General features: G+C 39.5%; 1 protein-coding gene across 1 annotated transcript in view; it reads left to right on the top strand.

Annotated features, from left to right (window-relative positions):
* LOC135571236 (protein FAM83G-like) overlaps positions 1-12,263 on the top strand; it is a 47,361-nt gene extending 35,098 nt beyond the window's left edge. The window contains exons 4-6 of the mRNA XM_065017020.1: positions 8,705-9,200; positions 11,001-12,113; positions 12,258-12,263. Of these exons, the coding sequence (XP_064873092.1) occupies positions 8,705-9,200; positions 11,001-12,113; positions 12,258-12,263 (1,615 nt within the window). The remainder of the gene's footprint in view (positions 1-8,704; positions 9,201-11,000; positions 12,114-12,257) is intronic.
* Positions 12,264-16,896: the final 4,633 nt, after the last annotated feature.

Below are 16,896 nucleotides of genomic sequence, written 5' to 3'. Positions count from 1 at the left end.
TAATACTTTGTTGTCATGTAGGGTTAGTATGTAATATGTAATACTTTGTCATGTAGGGTTAGTATGTAATATGTAATACTTTTTGTCATGTAGGGTTAGTATATAATATGTAATACTTTGTCATGTAGGGTTAGTATGTAATATGTAATACTTTGTCATGTAGGGTTAGTATGTAATATGTAATACTTTGTCATGTAGGGTTAGTATGTAATATGTAATACTTTGTCATGTAGGGTTAGTATGTAATATGTAATACTTTGTCATGTAGGGTTAGGGTTAGTATGTAATATGTAATACTTTGTCATGTAGGGTTAGTATGTAATATGTAATACTTTGTCATGTAGGGTTTATGTAATATGGTTATGTATGTAATATGTAATACTTTGTCATGTAGGGTTAGTATGTAATATGTAATACTTTGTCATGTAGGGTTAGTATGTAATATGTAATACTTTGTCATGTAGGGTTAGTATGTAATATGTAATACTTTGTCATGTAGGGTTAGTATGTAATATGTAATACTTTGTCATGTAGGGTTAGGGTAATAGTATGTAATATGTAATACTTTTGTCATGTAGGGTTAGTATGTAATATGTAATACTTTGTCATGTAGGGTTAGTATGTAATATGTAATACTTTGTCATGTTAGGGTTAGTATGTAATATGTAATACTTTGTCATGTAGGGTTAGTATGTAATATGTAATACTTTGTCATGTAGGGTTAGTATGTAATATGTAATACTTTGTCATGTAGGGTTAGTATGTAATATGTAATACTTTTGTCATGTAGGGTTAGTATGTAATATGTAATACTTTGTCATGTAGGGTTAGGGTTAGTATGTAATATGTAATACTTTGTCATGTAGGGTTAGTATGTAATATGTAATACTTTGTCATGTTAGGGTTAGTATGTAATATGTAATACTTTGTCATGTAGGGTTAGTATAATATGTAATACTTTGTCATGTAGGGTTAGTATGTAATATGTAATACTTTGTCATGTAGGGTTAGTATGTTAATACTTTGTCATGTAGGGTTAGTATGTAATATGTAATACTTTGTCATGTAGGGTTAGTATGTAATATGTAATACTTTGTCATGTAGGGTTAGTATGTAATATGTAATACTTTGTCATGTAGGGTTAGTATGTAATATGTAATACTTTGTCATGTAGGGTTAGTATGTAATATGTAATACTTTGTCATGTACTTTGGGTTAGTATGTAATATGTAATACTTTGTCATGTAGGGTTAGTATGTAATATGTAATACTTTGTCATGTAGGGTTAGTATGTAATATGTAATACTTTGTCATGTAGGGTTAGTATGTAATATGTAATACTTTGTCATGTAGGGTTAGGTAATATGTTAGTAGGGTTGTATGTAATATGTAATACTTTGTCATGTAGGGTTAGTATGTAATATGTAATACTTTGTCATGTAGGGTTAGGGTTAGTATGTAATATGTAATACTTTGTCATGTAGGGTTAGTATGTAATATGTAATACTTTGTCATGTAGGGTTAGTATGTAATATGTAATACTTTGTCATGTAGGGTTTTGTCATGTAATAGGGTTAGGGTTTAGTATGTAATATGTAATACTTTGTCATGTAGGGTTAGTATGTAATATGTAATACTTTGTCATGTAGGGTTAGTATGTAATATGTAATACTTTGTCATGTAGGGTTAGTATGTAATATGTAATACTTTGTCATGTAGGGTTAGTATGTAATATGTAATACTTTGTCATGTAGGGTTAGTATGTAATATGTAATACTTTGTCATGTAGGGTTAGTATGTAATATGTAATACTTTGTCATGTAGGGTTAGGGTTAGTATGTAATATGTAATACTTTGTCATGTAGGGTTAGTATGTAATATGTAATACTTTGTCATGTAGGGTTTAGTATGTAATATGTAATACTTTGTCATGTAGGGTTAGGGTTAGTATGTAATATGTAATACTTTGTCATGTAGGGTTAGTATGTAATATGTAATACTTTGTCATGTATGTAATACTTTGTTAGGGTTAGTATGTAATATGTAATACTTTGTCATGTAGGGTTAGTATGTAATATGTAATACTTTGTCATGTAGGGTTAGTATAATATGTAATAATACTTTGTCATGTAGGGTTAGTATGTAATATGTAATACTTTGTCATGTAGGGTTAGTATGTAATATGTAATACTTTGTCATGTAGGGTTAGTATGTAATATGTAATACTTTGTCATGTAGGGTTAGTATGTAATATGTAATACTTTGTCATGTAGGGTTAGTATGTAATATGTAATATGTAATACTTTGTCATGTAGGGTTAGTATGTAATATGTAATACTTTGTCATGTAGGGTTAGGTATGTAATATGTAATACTTTGTCATGTAGGGTTAGTATGTAATATGTAATACTTTGTCATGTAGGGTTAGTATGTAATATGTAATACTTTGTCATGTAGGGTTAGGGGTTAGTATGTAATATGTAATACTTTGTCATGTAGGGTTAGTATGTAATATGTAATACTTTGTCATGTAGGGTTAGTATGTAATATGTAATACTTTGTCATGTAGGGTTAGTATGTAAATGTAATATGTAATACTTTGTCATGTAGGGTTAGTATGTAATATGTAATACTTTGTCATGTAGGGTTAGTATGTAATATGTAATACTTTGTCATGTAGGGTTAGTATGTAATATGTAATACTTTGTCATGTAGGTTAGTATGTAATATGTAATACTTTGTCATGTAGGGTTAGTATGTAATATGTAATACTTTGTCATGTAGGGTTAGTATGTAATATGTAATACTTTGTCATGTAGGGTTAGGTTAGTCATGTAGGGTTATATGTAATATGTAATACTTTGTCATGTAGGGTTAGTATGTAATATGTAATACTTTGTCATGTAGGGTTAGTATGTAATATGTAATACTTTGTCATGTAGGGTTTATGTAATACTTTGTATGTAATATGTAATACTTTGTCATGTAGGGTTAGTATGTAATATGTAATACTTTGTCATGTAGGGTTAGTATGTAATATGTAATACTTTGTCATGTAGGGTTAGTATGTAATATGTAATACTTTGTCATGTAGGGTTAGGGTTAGTATGTAATATGTAATACTTTGTCATGTAGGGTTAGTATGTAATATGTAATACTTTGTCATGTAGGGTTAGTATGTAATATGTAATACTTTGTCATGTAGGGTTAGTATGTAATATGTAATACTTTGTCATGTAGGGTTAGTATGTAATATGTAATACTTTGTCATGTAGGGTTAGTATGTAATATGTAATACTTTGTCATGTAGGGTTAGTATGTAATATGTAATACTTTGTCATGTAGGGTTAGTATGTAATATGTAATACTTTGTCATGTAGGGTTAGTATGTAATATGTAATATGTAATTTGTCATGTAGGGTTAGTATGTAATATGTAATACTTTGTCATGTAGGGTTAGTATGTAATATGTAATACTTTGTCATGTAGGGTTAGGGTTAGTATGTAATATGTAATACTTTGTCATTGTCATGTAGGGTTAGTATGTAATATGTAATACTTTGTCATGTAGGGTTAGTATGTAATATGTAATACTTTGTCATGTAGGGTTAGTATGTAATATGTAATACTTTGTCATGTAGGGTTAGTATGTAATATGTAATACTTTGTCATGTAGGGTTAGTATGTAATATGTAATACTTTGTCATGTAGGGTTTAGTATGTAATATGTAATACTTTGTCATGTAGGGTTAGTATGTAATATGTAATACTTTGTCATGTAGGGTTAGTATGTAATATGTAATACTTTGTCATGTAGGGTTAGTATGTAATATGTAATACTTTGTCATGTAGGGTTAGTATGTAATATGTAATACTTTGTCATGTAGGGTTAGTATGTAATATGTAATACTTTGTCATGTAGGGTTAGTATGTAATATGTAATACTTTGTCATGTAGGGTTAGTATGTAATATGTAATACTTTGTCATGTAGGGTTAGTATGTAATATGTAATACTTTGTCATGTAGGGGGTACTTTGTCATGTAGGTTAGTATGTAATATGTAATACTTTGTCATGTAGGGTTAGTATGTAATATGTAATACTTTGTCATGTAGGGTTAGTATGTAATATGTAATACTTTGTCATGTAGGGTTACTTTAGTAATAATATGTAATACTTTGTCATGTAATATGTAATATACTTTGTCATGTAGGGTTAGTATGTAATATGTAATACTTTGTCATGTAGGGTTAGTATGTAATATGTAATACTTTGTCATGTAGGGGGTTAGTATGTAATATGTAATACTTTGTCATGTAGGGTTAGTATGTAATATGTAATACTTTGTCATGTAGGGTTAGTATGTAATATGTAATACTTTGTCATGTAGGGTTAGTATGTAATATGTAATACTTTGTCATGTAGGGTTAGTATGTAATATGTAATACTTTGTCATGTAGGGTTAGTATGTAATATGTAATACTTTGTCATGTAGGGTTAGTAGTATGTAATATGTAATACTTTGTCATGTAGGGTTAGTATGTAATATGTAATACTTTGTCATGTAGGGTTAGTATGTAATATGTAATACTTTGTCATGTAGGGTACTTTGTCAGTTAAGGGGTTATGTAATATGTAATACTTTGTCATGTAGGGGTTAGTATGTAATATGTAATACTTTGTCATGTAGGGTTAGTATGTAATATGTAATACTTTGTCATGTAGGGTTAGTATGTAATATGTAATACTTTGTCATGTAGGGGGTTAGTATGTAATATGTAATACTTTGTCATGTAGGGTTAGTATGTAATATGTAATACTTTGTCATGTAGGGTTAGTATGTAATATGTAATACTTTGTCATGTAGGGTTAGTATGTAATATGTAATACTTTGTCATGTAGGGTTAGTATGTAATATGTAATACTTTTGTCATGTAGGGTTAGTATGTAATATGTAATACTTTGTCATGTAGGGTTAGTATGTAATATGTAATACTTTGTCATGTAGGGTTAGTATGTAATATGTAATACTTTGTCATAGGGTAGGGTTACTTTGTCATAGGGTTAGTATGTAATATGTAATACTTTGTCATGTAGGGGGGTTAGTATGTAATATGTAATACTTTGTCATGTAGGGTATGTAATATGTAATATGTAATAGTATGTAATGTAATACTTTGTCATGTAGGGTTAGTATGTAGTATATGTAATACTTTGTCATGTAGGGTTAGTATGTAATATGTAATACTTTGTCATGTAGGGTTAGTATGTAATATGTAATACTTTGTCATGTAGGGTTAGTATGTAATATGTAATACTTTGTCATGTAATACTTTGTCAGGGTTAGTATGTAATATGTAATACTTTGTCATGTAGGGTTAGTATGTAATATGTAATACTTTGTCATGTAGGGTTAGTATGTAATATGTAATACTTTGTCATGTAGGGTTAGTATGTAATATGTAATACTTTGTCATGTAGGGTTAGTATGTAATATGTAATACTTTGTCATGTAGGGTTAGTATGTAATATGTAATACTTTGTCATGTAGGGTTAGTATGTAATATGTAATACTTTGTCATGTAGGGTTAGTATGTAATATGTAATACTTTGTCATGTAGGGTTAGTATGTAATATGTAATACTTTGTCATGTAGGGTTAGTATGTAATATGTAATACTTTGTCATGTAGGGTTAGGGGTTAAGGGTTAGGGTTAGTATGTAATATGTAATACTGGGTTAGGGGTTAGGGGTTAGTATGTAATACTGTCATGTTAGGGTTAGGTATGTTAGGGGTTACTTTGTCATGTAGGGGGGTTAGTATGTAATATGTAATACTTTGTTAGGGTTAGTATGTAATATGTTACTTTGTCATGTAGGGTTAGTATGTAATATGTAATACTTTGTCATGTAGGGTTAGGGTTAGTATGTAATATGTAATACTTTGTCATGTAGAGTTAGGGGTTAGGGGTTGGGGTTAGGGGTTAGGGTTAGGGTTAGGGTTAGTAATATGTAATACTTTGTCAGGGGTTAGGGGTTAGGGTTAGGGTTAGGGGTTAGGGTTAGTATGTAATACTTTGTAATTATCTTATTCAGTGGAACTGGGTGTAACTGTAGGGTTAGGGGTTAGGGGTTAGGGTTAGGGTTAGGGTTAGTATGTAATACTTTGTAATTATCTTATTCAGTGGAACTGGGTGTTAACTGGGTTAGGGGTTAGGGTTAGGGTTAGGGTTAGGGGTTAGGGTTAGGGTTAGGGTTAGGGTTAGGGTTAGGGTTAGTATGTAATACTTTGTAATTATCTTATTCAGTGGAACTATGGGTGTTAACTGTAGGTTAGGGGGTTAGGGTTAGGGGTTAGGGGTTAGGGGTTAGGGTTAGGGTTAGGGGTTGTAAGGGTTAGGGGTTAGGGGTTGGGGTTAGGGTTAGGGGTTAGGGTAGTATGTAATACTTTGTAATTATCTTATTCAGTGGAACTGGGTGTTAACTGTAGGGTTAGGGGTTAGGGTTAGGGTTAGGGTTGGGGTTAGGGTTAGGGTTAGGTTAGGGGTTAGGGTTAGTATGTTAAGGGGTTGTAATTATCTTATTCAGTGGAACTGGGTGTTAACTTAGGGGTTAGGGGGGTTAGGGGTTAGGGTTAGGGGTTAGGGTTAGGGGTTAGGGTTAGGGGTTGGGGTTAGGGGTTAGGGTTAGGGTAGTATGTAATACTTTGTAATTATCTTATTCAGTGGAACTGGGTGTTAACTGTAGGGTTAGGGGTTAGGGGTTAGGGTTAGGGTTAGGGTTAGGGTTAGTATGTAATACTTAGGGGTTAGGGGTTAGGAGTTAGGGGTTGGGGTTAGGGGTTAGGGTTAGGGTTAGGGTTAGTATGTAATACTTAGGGTTGGGGTTAGGGGTTAGGGTTAGGGGTTAGGGTTAGGGTTAGGGTTAGGGTTAGGGTTAGGGTTAGGGGTAGTATGTAATATGTAATACTTTGTAATTATCTTATTCAGTGGAACTGGGTGTTAACTGTAGGGTTAGGGGTTAGGGTTAGGGGTTAGGGTTAGAGGTTAGGGTTAGGGTTAGGGTTGGGGTTAGGGGTTGGGGTTAGGGGTTAGGGTTAGGGGTTAGGGTAGTATGTAATATGTAATACTTTGTAATTATCTTATTCAGTGGAACTGGGTGTTAACTGTAGGGTTAGGGGTTAGGGGTTAGGGTTAGGGTTAGGGTTAGGGTTAGGGGGTTAGGGGTAGGGGTTAGGGTTAGGTTAGGGGTTAGGGTTAGGGGTAGGGGTTAGGGTTAAGGGTTAGGGGTTAGGGTTAGGGGTTAGGGTTAGTATGTAATACTTTGTAATTATCTTATTCAGTGGAACTGGGTGTTAACTGTAGGGTTAGGGGTTAGGGGTTAGGGTTGGGGTTAGGGGTTAGGGTTAGGGGTTAGGGTTAGGGGTTGGGGTTAGGGGTTAGGGTTAGGGGTTAGGGGTTAGGGTTAGTATGTAATACTTAGGGGTTAGGAGTTAGGGGTTAGGTGGGGGTTAGGGGTTAGGGGTTAGGGTTAGGGTTAGGGGTTAGGGTTAGGGGTTAGGGGTTGGGGTTAGGGTTAGGGGTTAGGGTTGGGGTTAGGGTTGGGGTTAGGGGTTGGGGTTGGGGTTAGGGGTTGGGGTTAGGGTTAGGGGTTAGGGTTAGGGGTTAGGGGTTAGGGTTAGTATTAGGGGTTGGGGTTAGGGTTAGGTTATGTTAGGGTTAGGGGTTAGGGTTAGGGGTTAGGGTTAGGGTTAGGGTTAGGGGTTAGGGGGTTAGGGTTAGGGGTTAGGGTTAGGGTTAGTATGTAATACTTAGGGGTTAGGGGTTAGGGTTAGGGTTAGGGGTTAGGGTTAGTATGTAATACTTTGTAATTATCTTATTCAGTGGAACTGGGTGTTAACTGTAGGGTTAGGGGTTGGGGTTAAGGGTTAGGGGTTAGGGTTAGTATGTAATACTTTGTAATTATCTTATTCAGTGGAACTGGGTGTTAACTGTAGGGTTAGGGGTTAGGGTTAGGGGTTAGGGGTTAGGGGTTAAGGGTTGGGGTTAGGGGTTAGGGTTAGGGGTGTTAACTGTGTTCTGCAACAGGTTATAATAACGTGTGTGTGTGTGTATATTAATGTGTGTGTGTGTGTGTGTGTGTGTGTATATTAATGTGTGTGTGTGTGTATATTAGTGTGTGTGTGTGTGTGTATATTAATGTGTGTGTGTATATTAATGTTTGTGTGTGTGTGTGTGTGTATATTAATGTGTGTGTGTGTGTGTGTATATTAATGTGTGTGTGTGTGTGTGTGTGTGTGTGTGTGTTCTCTGTCCTCTAGAACCTGCGTGTGCGATGTAGTGAAGGAGTAGAGTTCTACACTCGCTCGGCTCAGAAGGTCCGAGGTTCTCTCAGTCAGAGATACATGCTGGTAGACGGAGACAGAGCTGTGACTGGATCATACAGGTACCCTGACCTCTGACCCTCTCAGTCAGAGATACATGCTGGTAGACAGAGACAGAGCTGTGACTGGATCATACAGGTACCCTGACCTCTGACCCTCTCAGTCAGAGATACATGCTGGTAGACAGAGACAGAGCTGGATCATACAGGTACCCTGACCCCTGACCCTCTCAGTCAGAGATACATGCTGGTAGACAGAGACAGAGCTGTCACTGGTTCATACAGGTACCCTGACCCCTGACCCTGTATGTTCTCTCTCCTCAGCTTCACGTGGTCGGCGTCTCGTCTGGACCGGAACCTGATCACGGTTCTGAGCGGTCAGGCAGTTGAGACGTTCGACAAACAGTTCCGTGACCTCTACATGACCTCTAGGGGTGTGTCCCTCGCCAAGGTTCCGCTGGAGGAGGAGCCTATCCCTGACCTCACCCCCATCGCCACCCCCGCCCCGGTCTCCGCAGCCGTTGCTAGGAAACTAATCAACCCTAAATACGCCCTAGTTACGTCACAGGCTAAAGCTAACAATGCTAGCCCAGCTAGCTCTGCTAACGACTCTAGCAACAAGAACTCCACTACCCAAAATCCACTGGGACGGGTTCTAAAGCCTGCCAGAGAGCCAGTGGAGGCCCCGCCCCTCCACCCAGGACTAGCCAATCTGGAGAAGGCGTACCTGATCCCATACCTGCCCACCTGGCCGGAGCCAGACCCCCCCCGCGACGTGATTGGCTTCATCAACGTGAGAGACGCGTCCCGCCCCCAACAGGTTTGTTACTCTCTACTGTTCCCCTTTCCCCTCTCCCCTAACCCTCTCTCCTCCCCCTAACCCTCTCTCCTAACCCTCTCTCCTCCCCCCTAACCCTCTCTCCTAACCCTCTCTCCTCCCCCCCTAACCCCTCTCCTAACCCTCTCCTCACCCTAACCCTCTCTCCTCACCCTAACCCTTTCTCCTCACCCTAACCCTTTCTCCTCACCCTAACCCTTTCCCCTCTCCCCCTAACCCTCTCTCCCCCTAACCCTCTCTCCTAACCCCTCTCCTCCCCCTAACCCTCTCTCCTAACCCCTCTCCTCCCCCTAACCCTCTCTCCTAACCCTCTCTCCTCACCCTAACCCTCTCTCCTCACCCTAACCCTTTCTCCTCACCCTAACCCTTTCTCCTCACCCTAACCCTCTCTCCTCACCCTAACCCTCTCTCCTCACCCTAACCCTCTCTCCTAACCCTAACCCTCACCCTAACCCTCTCTCCTCACCCTAACCCTTTCTCCTCACCCTAACCCTTTCTCCTCACCCTAACCCTCTCTCCTCACCCTAACCCTCTCTCCTCACCCTAACCCTTTCTCCTCACCCTAACCCTCTCTCCTCACCCTAACCCCTCTCCTCACCCTAACCCTCTCTCCTCACCCTAACCCCTCTCCTCACCCTAACCCTCTCTCCTCACCCTAACCCTCTCTCCTCACCCTAACCCTTTCTCCTCACCCTAACCCTTTCTCCTCACCCTAACCCTCTCTCCTCACCCTAACCCTAACCCTTCTCCACCCCTAACCCCTTTCTCCTCACCCTAACCCTTTCTCCTCACCCTAACCCTCTCTCCTCACCCTAACCCTCTCTCCTCACCCTAACCCTAACCCTTTCTCCACTCCTAACCCTAACCCTCACTCCTCACCCCCTAACCCCTCTCCTCACCCTAACCCTTTCTCCTCACCCTAACCCTAACCCTCTCTTCACTCCTAACCCTCTCTCCTCACCCTAACCCTCTCTCCTCACCCTAACCCTCTCTCCTCACCCTAACCCTTTCTCCTCACCCTAACCCTAACCCTCCTAACCCTAACCCTCTCTCCTAACCCTAACCCTCTCTCCTAACCCTAACTTTCTCTCCTAACCCTAACCCTCTCTCCTAACCCTAACCCTCTCTCCTAACCCTAACCCTCTCTCCTCACCCTAACCCTCTCTCCTCACCCTAACCCTCTCTCCTAACCCTAACCCTCTCTCCTCACCCTAACCCTCTCTCCTCACCCTAACCCTCTCTCCTCACCCTAACCCTCTCCTAACCCTAACCCTCTCTCCTAACCCTAACCCTCTCTCCTAACCCTAACCCTCTCTCCCTCACCCTAACCCCTCTCTCCTCACCCTAACCCTCTCTCCTCACCCTAACCCTCTCTCCTCACCCTAACCCTTTCTCCTAACCCTAACCCTCTCTCCTCACCCTAACCCTTCTCCTCACCCTAACCCTCTCCTCACCCTAACCCTCTCTCCTCACCCTAACCCTTTCTCCTCACCCTAACCCTTTCTCCTCACCCTAACCCTCTCTCCTCACCCTAACCCTTTCTCCTCACCCTAACCCTCTCTCCTCACCCTAACCCTCTCTCCTCACCCTAACCCTCTGTCCTAACCCTAACCCTTTCTCCTCACCCTAACCCTTTCTCCTCACCCTAACCCTTTCTCCTCACCCTAACCCTCTCTCCTCACCCTAACCCTCTGTCCTAACCCTAACCCTCTCTCCTCACCCTTTCTCTAACACATGTAACATGTGTAGGACCTGACTGATAATGTTTCTGACTATTAACAGGTCCACCTCCAGAGAAGTCAACAGTTTGAGACCAGCCAGGCCATCAGGTTCAGCTCTCCCTTCAGCCTGCCTGAGAAACCCCTACCTGAGACTGCTACTCTACGGAATACACAGCACGACAAACACACGCCTGATACACAGAACCCTGATACACAGATCCCTGATACACAGAACCCTGATATGCCTGATACACAGAACCCTGATACACAGAACCCTGATACGCCTGATACACAGAACCCTGATACGCCTGATACACAGAACCCTGATACGCCTGATACACAGAACCCTGATACGCCTGATACACAGAACCCTGATACGCCTGATACACAGATCCCTGATACGCCTGATACACAGAACCCTGATACACAGAACCCTGATACACAGAACCCTGATACACAGAACCCTGATACGCCTGATACACAGAACCCTGATACCCCTGATACACAGAACCCTGATACACAGAACCCTGATACGCCTGATACACAGAACCCTGATACCCCTGATACACAGAACCCTGATACACCTGACATAAACCCCTCCGCCCCTCCAGTCCCTAAACCTCGCACCCTGCAGCTCCTCATTAGCCCTGCCCATTCTCACCAGTCTGGCCAACCACAGGTCAACCTGGTCCCCAGGACTGAAAGCCAATCAGGGACACCGCCTGCCTCCATCAGCCAATCTGAAACACTGATGGATACCAAGTCCCGCCATGGGCAGAGAGACGAGGAGGAGGAGTGGCTAGAGGAGGAGGAGTGGCTGGAGGAGGGACTAGAGGGGAGGCGGGGCAGCAGTAGTCGTGACGATAATGGCAGCACCACGGCGCTATGTGACCAGACAGCCAATAACACGTCGTCTGACGACTTATACTACGAGTGCAGCGAATCAGACCCCACAGAATCCTCGCCGGTGGCCAATGGGTTAACAGCAGAGTTGGGCCGGGTTGGCGAGGGTCATCGTCATGGAAATGGAGTCAATGTGATGGCGAGGTTCTCCCAGAGCATGCTGGACCTTCGGCCTCACAGCCAATCAGACGACAGGGGAGTTCTAATGAGCCAATCACAGGACCGAAGGGGCCAACAGACACGCCCTCAGCCACACAGACACATCGGACAGGTGAGACTATTTAGGAAATTATTCAATCAATTTTAGAATAAGACTGTAACGTAACAAAATATGAAAAAGGGAAAGGGGTCTGAATACTTTCGGAATGCACTTTATGTTCTGTTAATGGAGAGGTGATATGTCTGGTTAATGTAGAGTTGATATGTCTGGTTAATGAAGAGGTGATATGTCTGGTTAGTGAAGAGTTGATATGTCTGGTTAATGCAGCCAGAGAGTTGATATGTCTGGTTAATGAAGAGTTGATATGTCTGGTTAGTGAAGAGGTGATATGTCTGGTTAGTGAAGAGTTGATATGTCTGGTTAGTGAAGAGTTGATATGTCTGGTTAGTGAAGAGGTGATATGTCTGGTTAATGTAGAGTTGATATGTCTGGTTAGTGAAGAGTTGATATGTCTGGTTAATGAAGAGTTGATATGTCTGGTTAGTGAAGAGTTGATATGTCTGGTTAATGTAGAGTTGATATGTCTGGTTAGTGAAGAGTTGATATGTCTGGTTAGTGAAGAGTTGATATGTCTGGTTAGTGTAGAGTTGATATGTCTGGTTAATGTAGAGTTGATATGTCTGGTTAATGCAGAGTTGATATGTTCTGTTAATGAAGAGTTGATATGTCTGGTTAGTGAAGAGTTGATATGTCTGGTTAGTGAAGAGTTGATATGTCTGGTTAGTGAAGAGTTGATATGTCTGGTTAGTGAAGAGTTGATATGTCTGGTTAGTGAAGAGGTGATATGTTCTGTTAATGAAGAGTTGATATGTCTGGTTAGTGAAGAGTTGATATGTCTGGTTAGTGAAGAGGTGATATGTCTGGTTAGTGAAGAGTTGATATGTCTGGTTAGTGAAGAGGTGATATGTCTGGTTAGTGAAGAGGTGATATGTCTGGTTAATGAAGAGGTGATATGTCTGGTTAATGAAGAGGTGATATGTCTGGTTAGTGAAGAGTTGATATGTCTGGTTAGTGAAGAGTTGATATGTTCTGTTAATGAAGAGTTGATATGTCTGGTTAGTGAAGAGTTGATATGTCTGGTTAGTGAAGAGGTGATATGTCTGGTTAGTGAAGAGGTGATATGTCTGGTTAGTGAAGAGGTGATATGTCTGGTTAATGAAGAGGTGATATGTCTGGTTAATGAAGAGGTGATATGTCTGGTTAATGAAGAGTTGATATGTCTGGTTAGTGAAGAGTTGATATGTCTGGTTAATGAAGAGTTGATATGTCTGGAGAGTTGATATGTCTGGTTAATGAAGAGGTGATATGTCTGGTTAGTGAAGAGGTGATATGTCTGGTTAGTGAAGAGTTGATATGTCTGGTTAGTGTAGAGTTGATATGTCTGGTTAGTGTAGAGTTGATATGTCTGGTTAGTGAAGAGTTGATATGTCTGGTTAATGAAGAGTTGATATGTCTGGTTAATGAAGAGTTGATATGTCTGGTTATGTAGAGTTGATATGTCTGGTTAATGTAGAGTTGATATGTCTGGTTAATGCAGCCAGAGAGTTGATATGTCTGGTTAATGAAGAGTTGATATGTCTGGTTAGTGTAGAGTTGATATGTCTGGTTAATGTAGAGTTGATATGTCTGGTTAATGAAGAGTTGATATGTCTGGTTAGTGTAGAGTTGATATGTCTGGTTAATGTAGAGTTGATATGTCTGGTTAATGCAGCCAGAGAGTTGATATGTCTGGTTAATGAAGAGTTGATATGTCTGGTTAGTGTAGAGTTGATATGTCTGGTTAATGAAGAGTTGATATGTCTGGTTAATGAAGAGGTGATATGTCTGGTTAGTGAAGAGGTGATATGTCTGGTTAATGCAGCCAGAGAGTTGATATGTCTGGTTAGTGAAGAGTTGATATGTCTGTAGAGTTGATATGTCTGGTTAATGTAGAGGTGATATGTCTGGTTAATGAAGAGTTGATATGTCTGGTTAGTGAAGAGTTGATATGTCTGGTTAGTGAAGAGTTGATATGTCTGGTTAGTGAAGAGTTGATATGTCTGGTTAGTGAAGAGTTGATATGTCTGGTTAGTGAAGAGGTGATATGTCTGGTTAATGAAGAGGTGATATGTCTGGTTAGTGAAGAGTTGATATGTCTGGTTAATGAAGAGGTGATATGTCTGGTTAGTGAAGAGTTGATATGTCTGGTTAATGCAGCCAGAGAGTTGATATGTCTGGTTAATGTAGAGGTGATATGTCTGGTTAGTGAAGAGTTGATATGTCTGGTTAATGAAGAGGTGATATGTCTGGTTAGTGAAGAGTTGATATGTCTGGTTAATGAAGAGGTGATATGTCTGGTTAATGAAGAGGTGATATGTCTGGTTAGTGAAGAGGTGATATGTCTGTAGAGTTGATATGTCTGGTTAATGTAGAGGTGATATGTCTGGTTAATGGAGAGGTGATATGTCTGTAGAGTTGATATGTCTGGTTAATGTAGAGGTGATATGTCTGGTTAATGGAGAGGTGATATGTCTGTAGAGTTGATATGTCTGGTTAATGTAGAGGTGATATGTCTGGTTAATGGAGAGGTGATATGTCTGTAGAGTTGATATGTCTGTAGAGGTGATATGTCTGGTTAATGTAGAGTTGATATGTCTGGTTAATGAAGAGTTGATATGTCTGGTTAGTGAAGAGTTGATATGTCTGGTTAATGTAGAGTTGATATGTCTGGTTAATGTAGAGTTGATATGTCTGGTTAATGTAGAGTTGATATGTCTGGTTAGTGAAGAGTTGATATGTCTGGTTAATGTAGAGTTGATATGTCTGGTTAATGAAGAGGTGATATGTCTGGTTAATGAAGAGTTGATATGTCTGGTTAATGAAGAGGTGATATGTCTGGTTAATGAAGAGGTGATATGTCTGGTTAATGTAGAGGTGATATGTCTGGTTAGTGAAGAGTTGATATGTCTGGTTAATGCAGCCAGAGAGTTGATATGTCTGGTTAATGTAGAGTTGATATGTCTGGTTAGTGAAGAGTTGATATGTCTGGTTAATGTAGAGTTGATATGTCTGGTTAATGTAGAGTTGATATGTCTGGTTAATGCAGCCAGAGAGTTGATATGTCTGGTTAATGTAGAGTTGATATGTCTGGTTAATGTAGAGTTGATATGTCTGGTTAATGCAGCCAGAGAGTTGATATGTCTGGTTAATGAAGAGTTGATATGTCTGGTTAATGGAGAGGTGATATGTCTGGTTAATGTAGAGTTGATATGTCTGGTTAGTGAAGAGTTGATATGTCTGGTTAATGTAGAGTTGATATGTCTGGTTAATGTAGAGTTGATATGTCTGGTTAATGCAGCCAGAGAGTTGATATGTCTGGTTAATGTAGAGTTGATATGTCTGGTTAATGCAGCCAGAGAGTTGATATGTCTGGTTAATGAAGAGTTGATATGTCTGGTTAATGTAGAGTTGATATGTCTGGTTAATGCAGCCAGAGAGTTGATATGTCTGGTTAATGTAGAGTTGATATGTCTGGTTAATGTAGAGTTGATATGTCTGGTTAGTGAAGAGTTGATATGTCTGGTTAATGTAGAGTTGATATGTCTGGTTAGTGAAGAGTTGATATGTCTGGTTAGTGAAGAGGTGATATGTCTGGTTAATGTAGAGTTGATATGTCTGGTTAGTGAAGAGTTGATATGTCTGGTTAGTGAAGAGTTGATATGTCTGGTTAATGAAGAGGTGATATGTCTGGTTAGTGAAGAGTTGATATGTCTGGTTAATGTAGAGTTGATATGTCTGGTTAGTGAAGAGTTGATATGTCTGGTTAATGTAGAGTTGATATGTCTGGTTAGTGAAGAGTTGATATGTCTGGTTAATGAAGAGGTGATATGTCTGGAGAGTTGATATGTCTGGTTAATGTAGAGGTGATATGTCTGGTTAGTGCAGCCAGAGAGTTGATATGTCTGGTTAATGAAGAGTTGATATGTCTGGTTAGTGAAGAGTTGATATGTCTGGTTAGTGAAGAGTTGATATGTCTGGTTAATGAAGAGGTGATATGTCTGGAGAGTTGATATGTCTGGTTAATGAAGAGTTGATATGTCTGGTTAATGAAGAGTTGATATGTCTGGTTAGTGAAGAGTTGATATGTCTGGTTAGTGTAGAGTTGATATGTCTGGTTAATGAAGAGTTGATATGTCTGGTTAGTGAAGAGTTGATATGTCTGGTTAGTGTAGAGTTGATATGTCTGGTTAATGAAGAGTTGATATGTCTGGTTAATGAAGAGTTGATATGTCTGGTTAATGAAGAGTTGATATGTCTGGTTAATGAAGAGTTGATATGTCTGGTTAATGAAGAGGTGATATGTCTGGTTAATGTAGAGTTGATATGTCTGGTTGATGAAGAGTTGATATGTCTGGTTAATGAAGAGGTGATATGTCTGGTTAATGAAGAGTTGATATGTCTGGTTAGTGAAGAGTTGATATGTCTGGTTAGTGAAGAGTTGATATGTCTGGTTAGTGAAGAGTTGATATGTCTGGTTAATGTAGAGTTGATATGTCTGGTTAATGAAGAGTTGATATGTCTGGTTAATGTAGAGTTGATATGTCTGGTTAGTGAAGAGTTGATATGTCTGGTTAATGAAGAGTTGATATGTCTGGAGAGTTGATATGTCTGGTTAATGTAGAGGTGATATGTCTGGTTAGTGCAGCCAGAGAGTTGATATGTCTGGTTAATGAAGAGTTGATATGTCTGGTTAGTGAAGAGTTGATATGTCTGGTTAGTGAAGAGTTGATATGTCTGGTTAATGAAGAGGTGATATGTCTGGAGAGTTGATATGTCTGGTTAATGAAGAGTTGAT

This window comes from Oncorhynchus nerka, unplaced genomic scaffold (genome assembly GCF_034236695.1).
Source record: "Oncorhynchus nerka isolate Pitt River unplaced genomic scaffold, Oner_Uvic_2.0 unplaced_scaffold_676, whole genome shotgun sequence".
Lineage (NCBI taxonomy): Eukaryota > Metazoa > Chordata > Actinopteri > Salmoniformes > Salmonidae > Oncorhynchus > Oncorhynchus nerka.
This window is presented reverse-complemented; position numbering and strand designations above follow the sequence as displayed.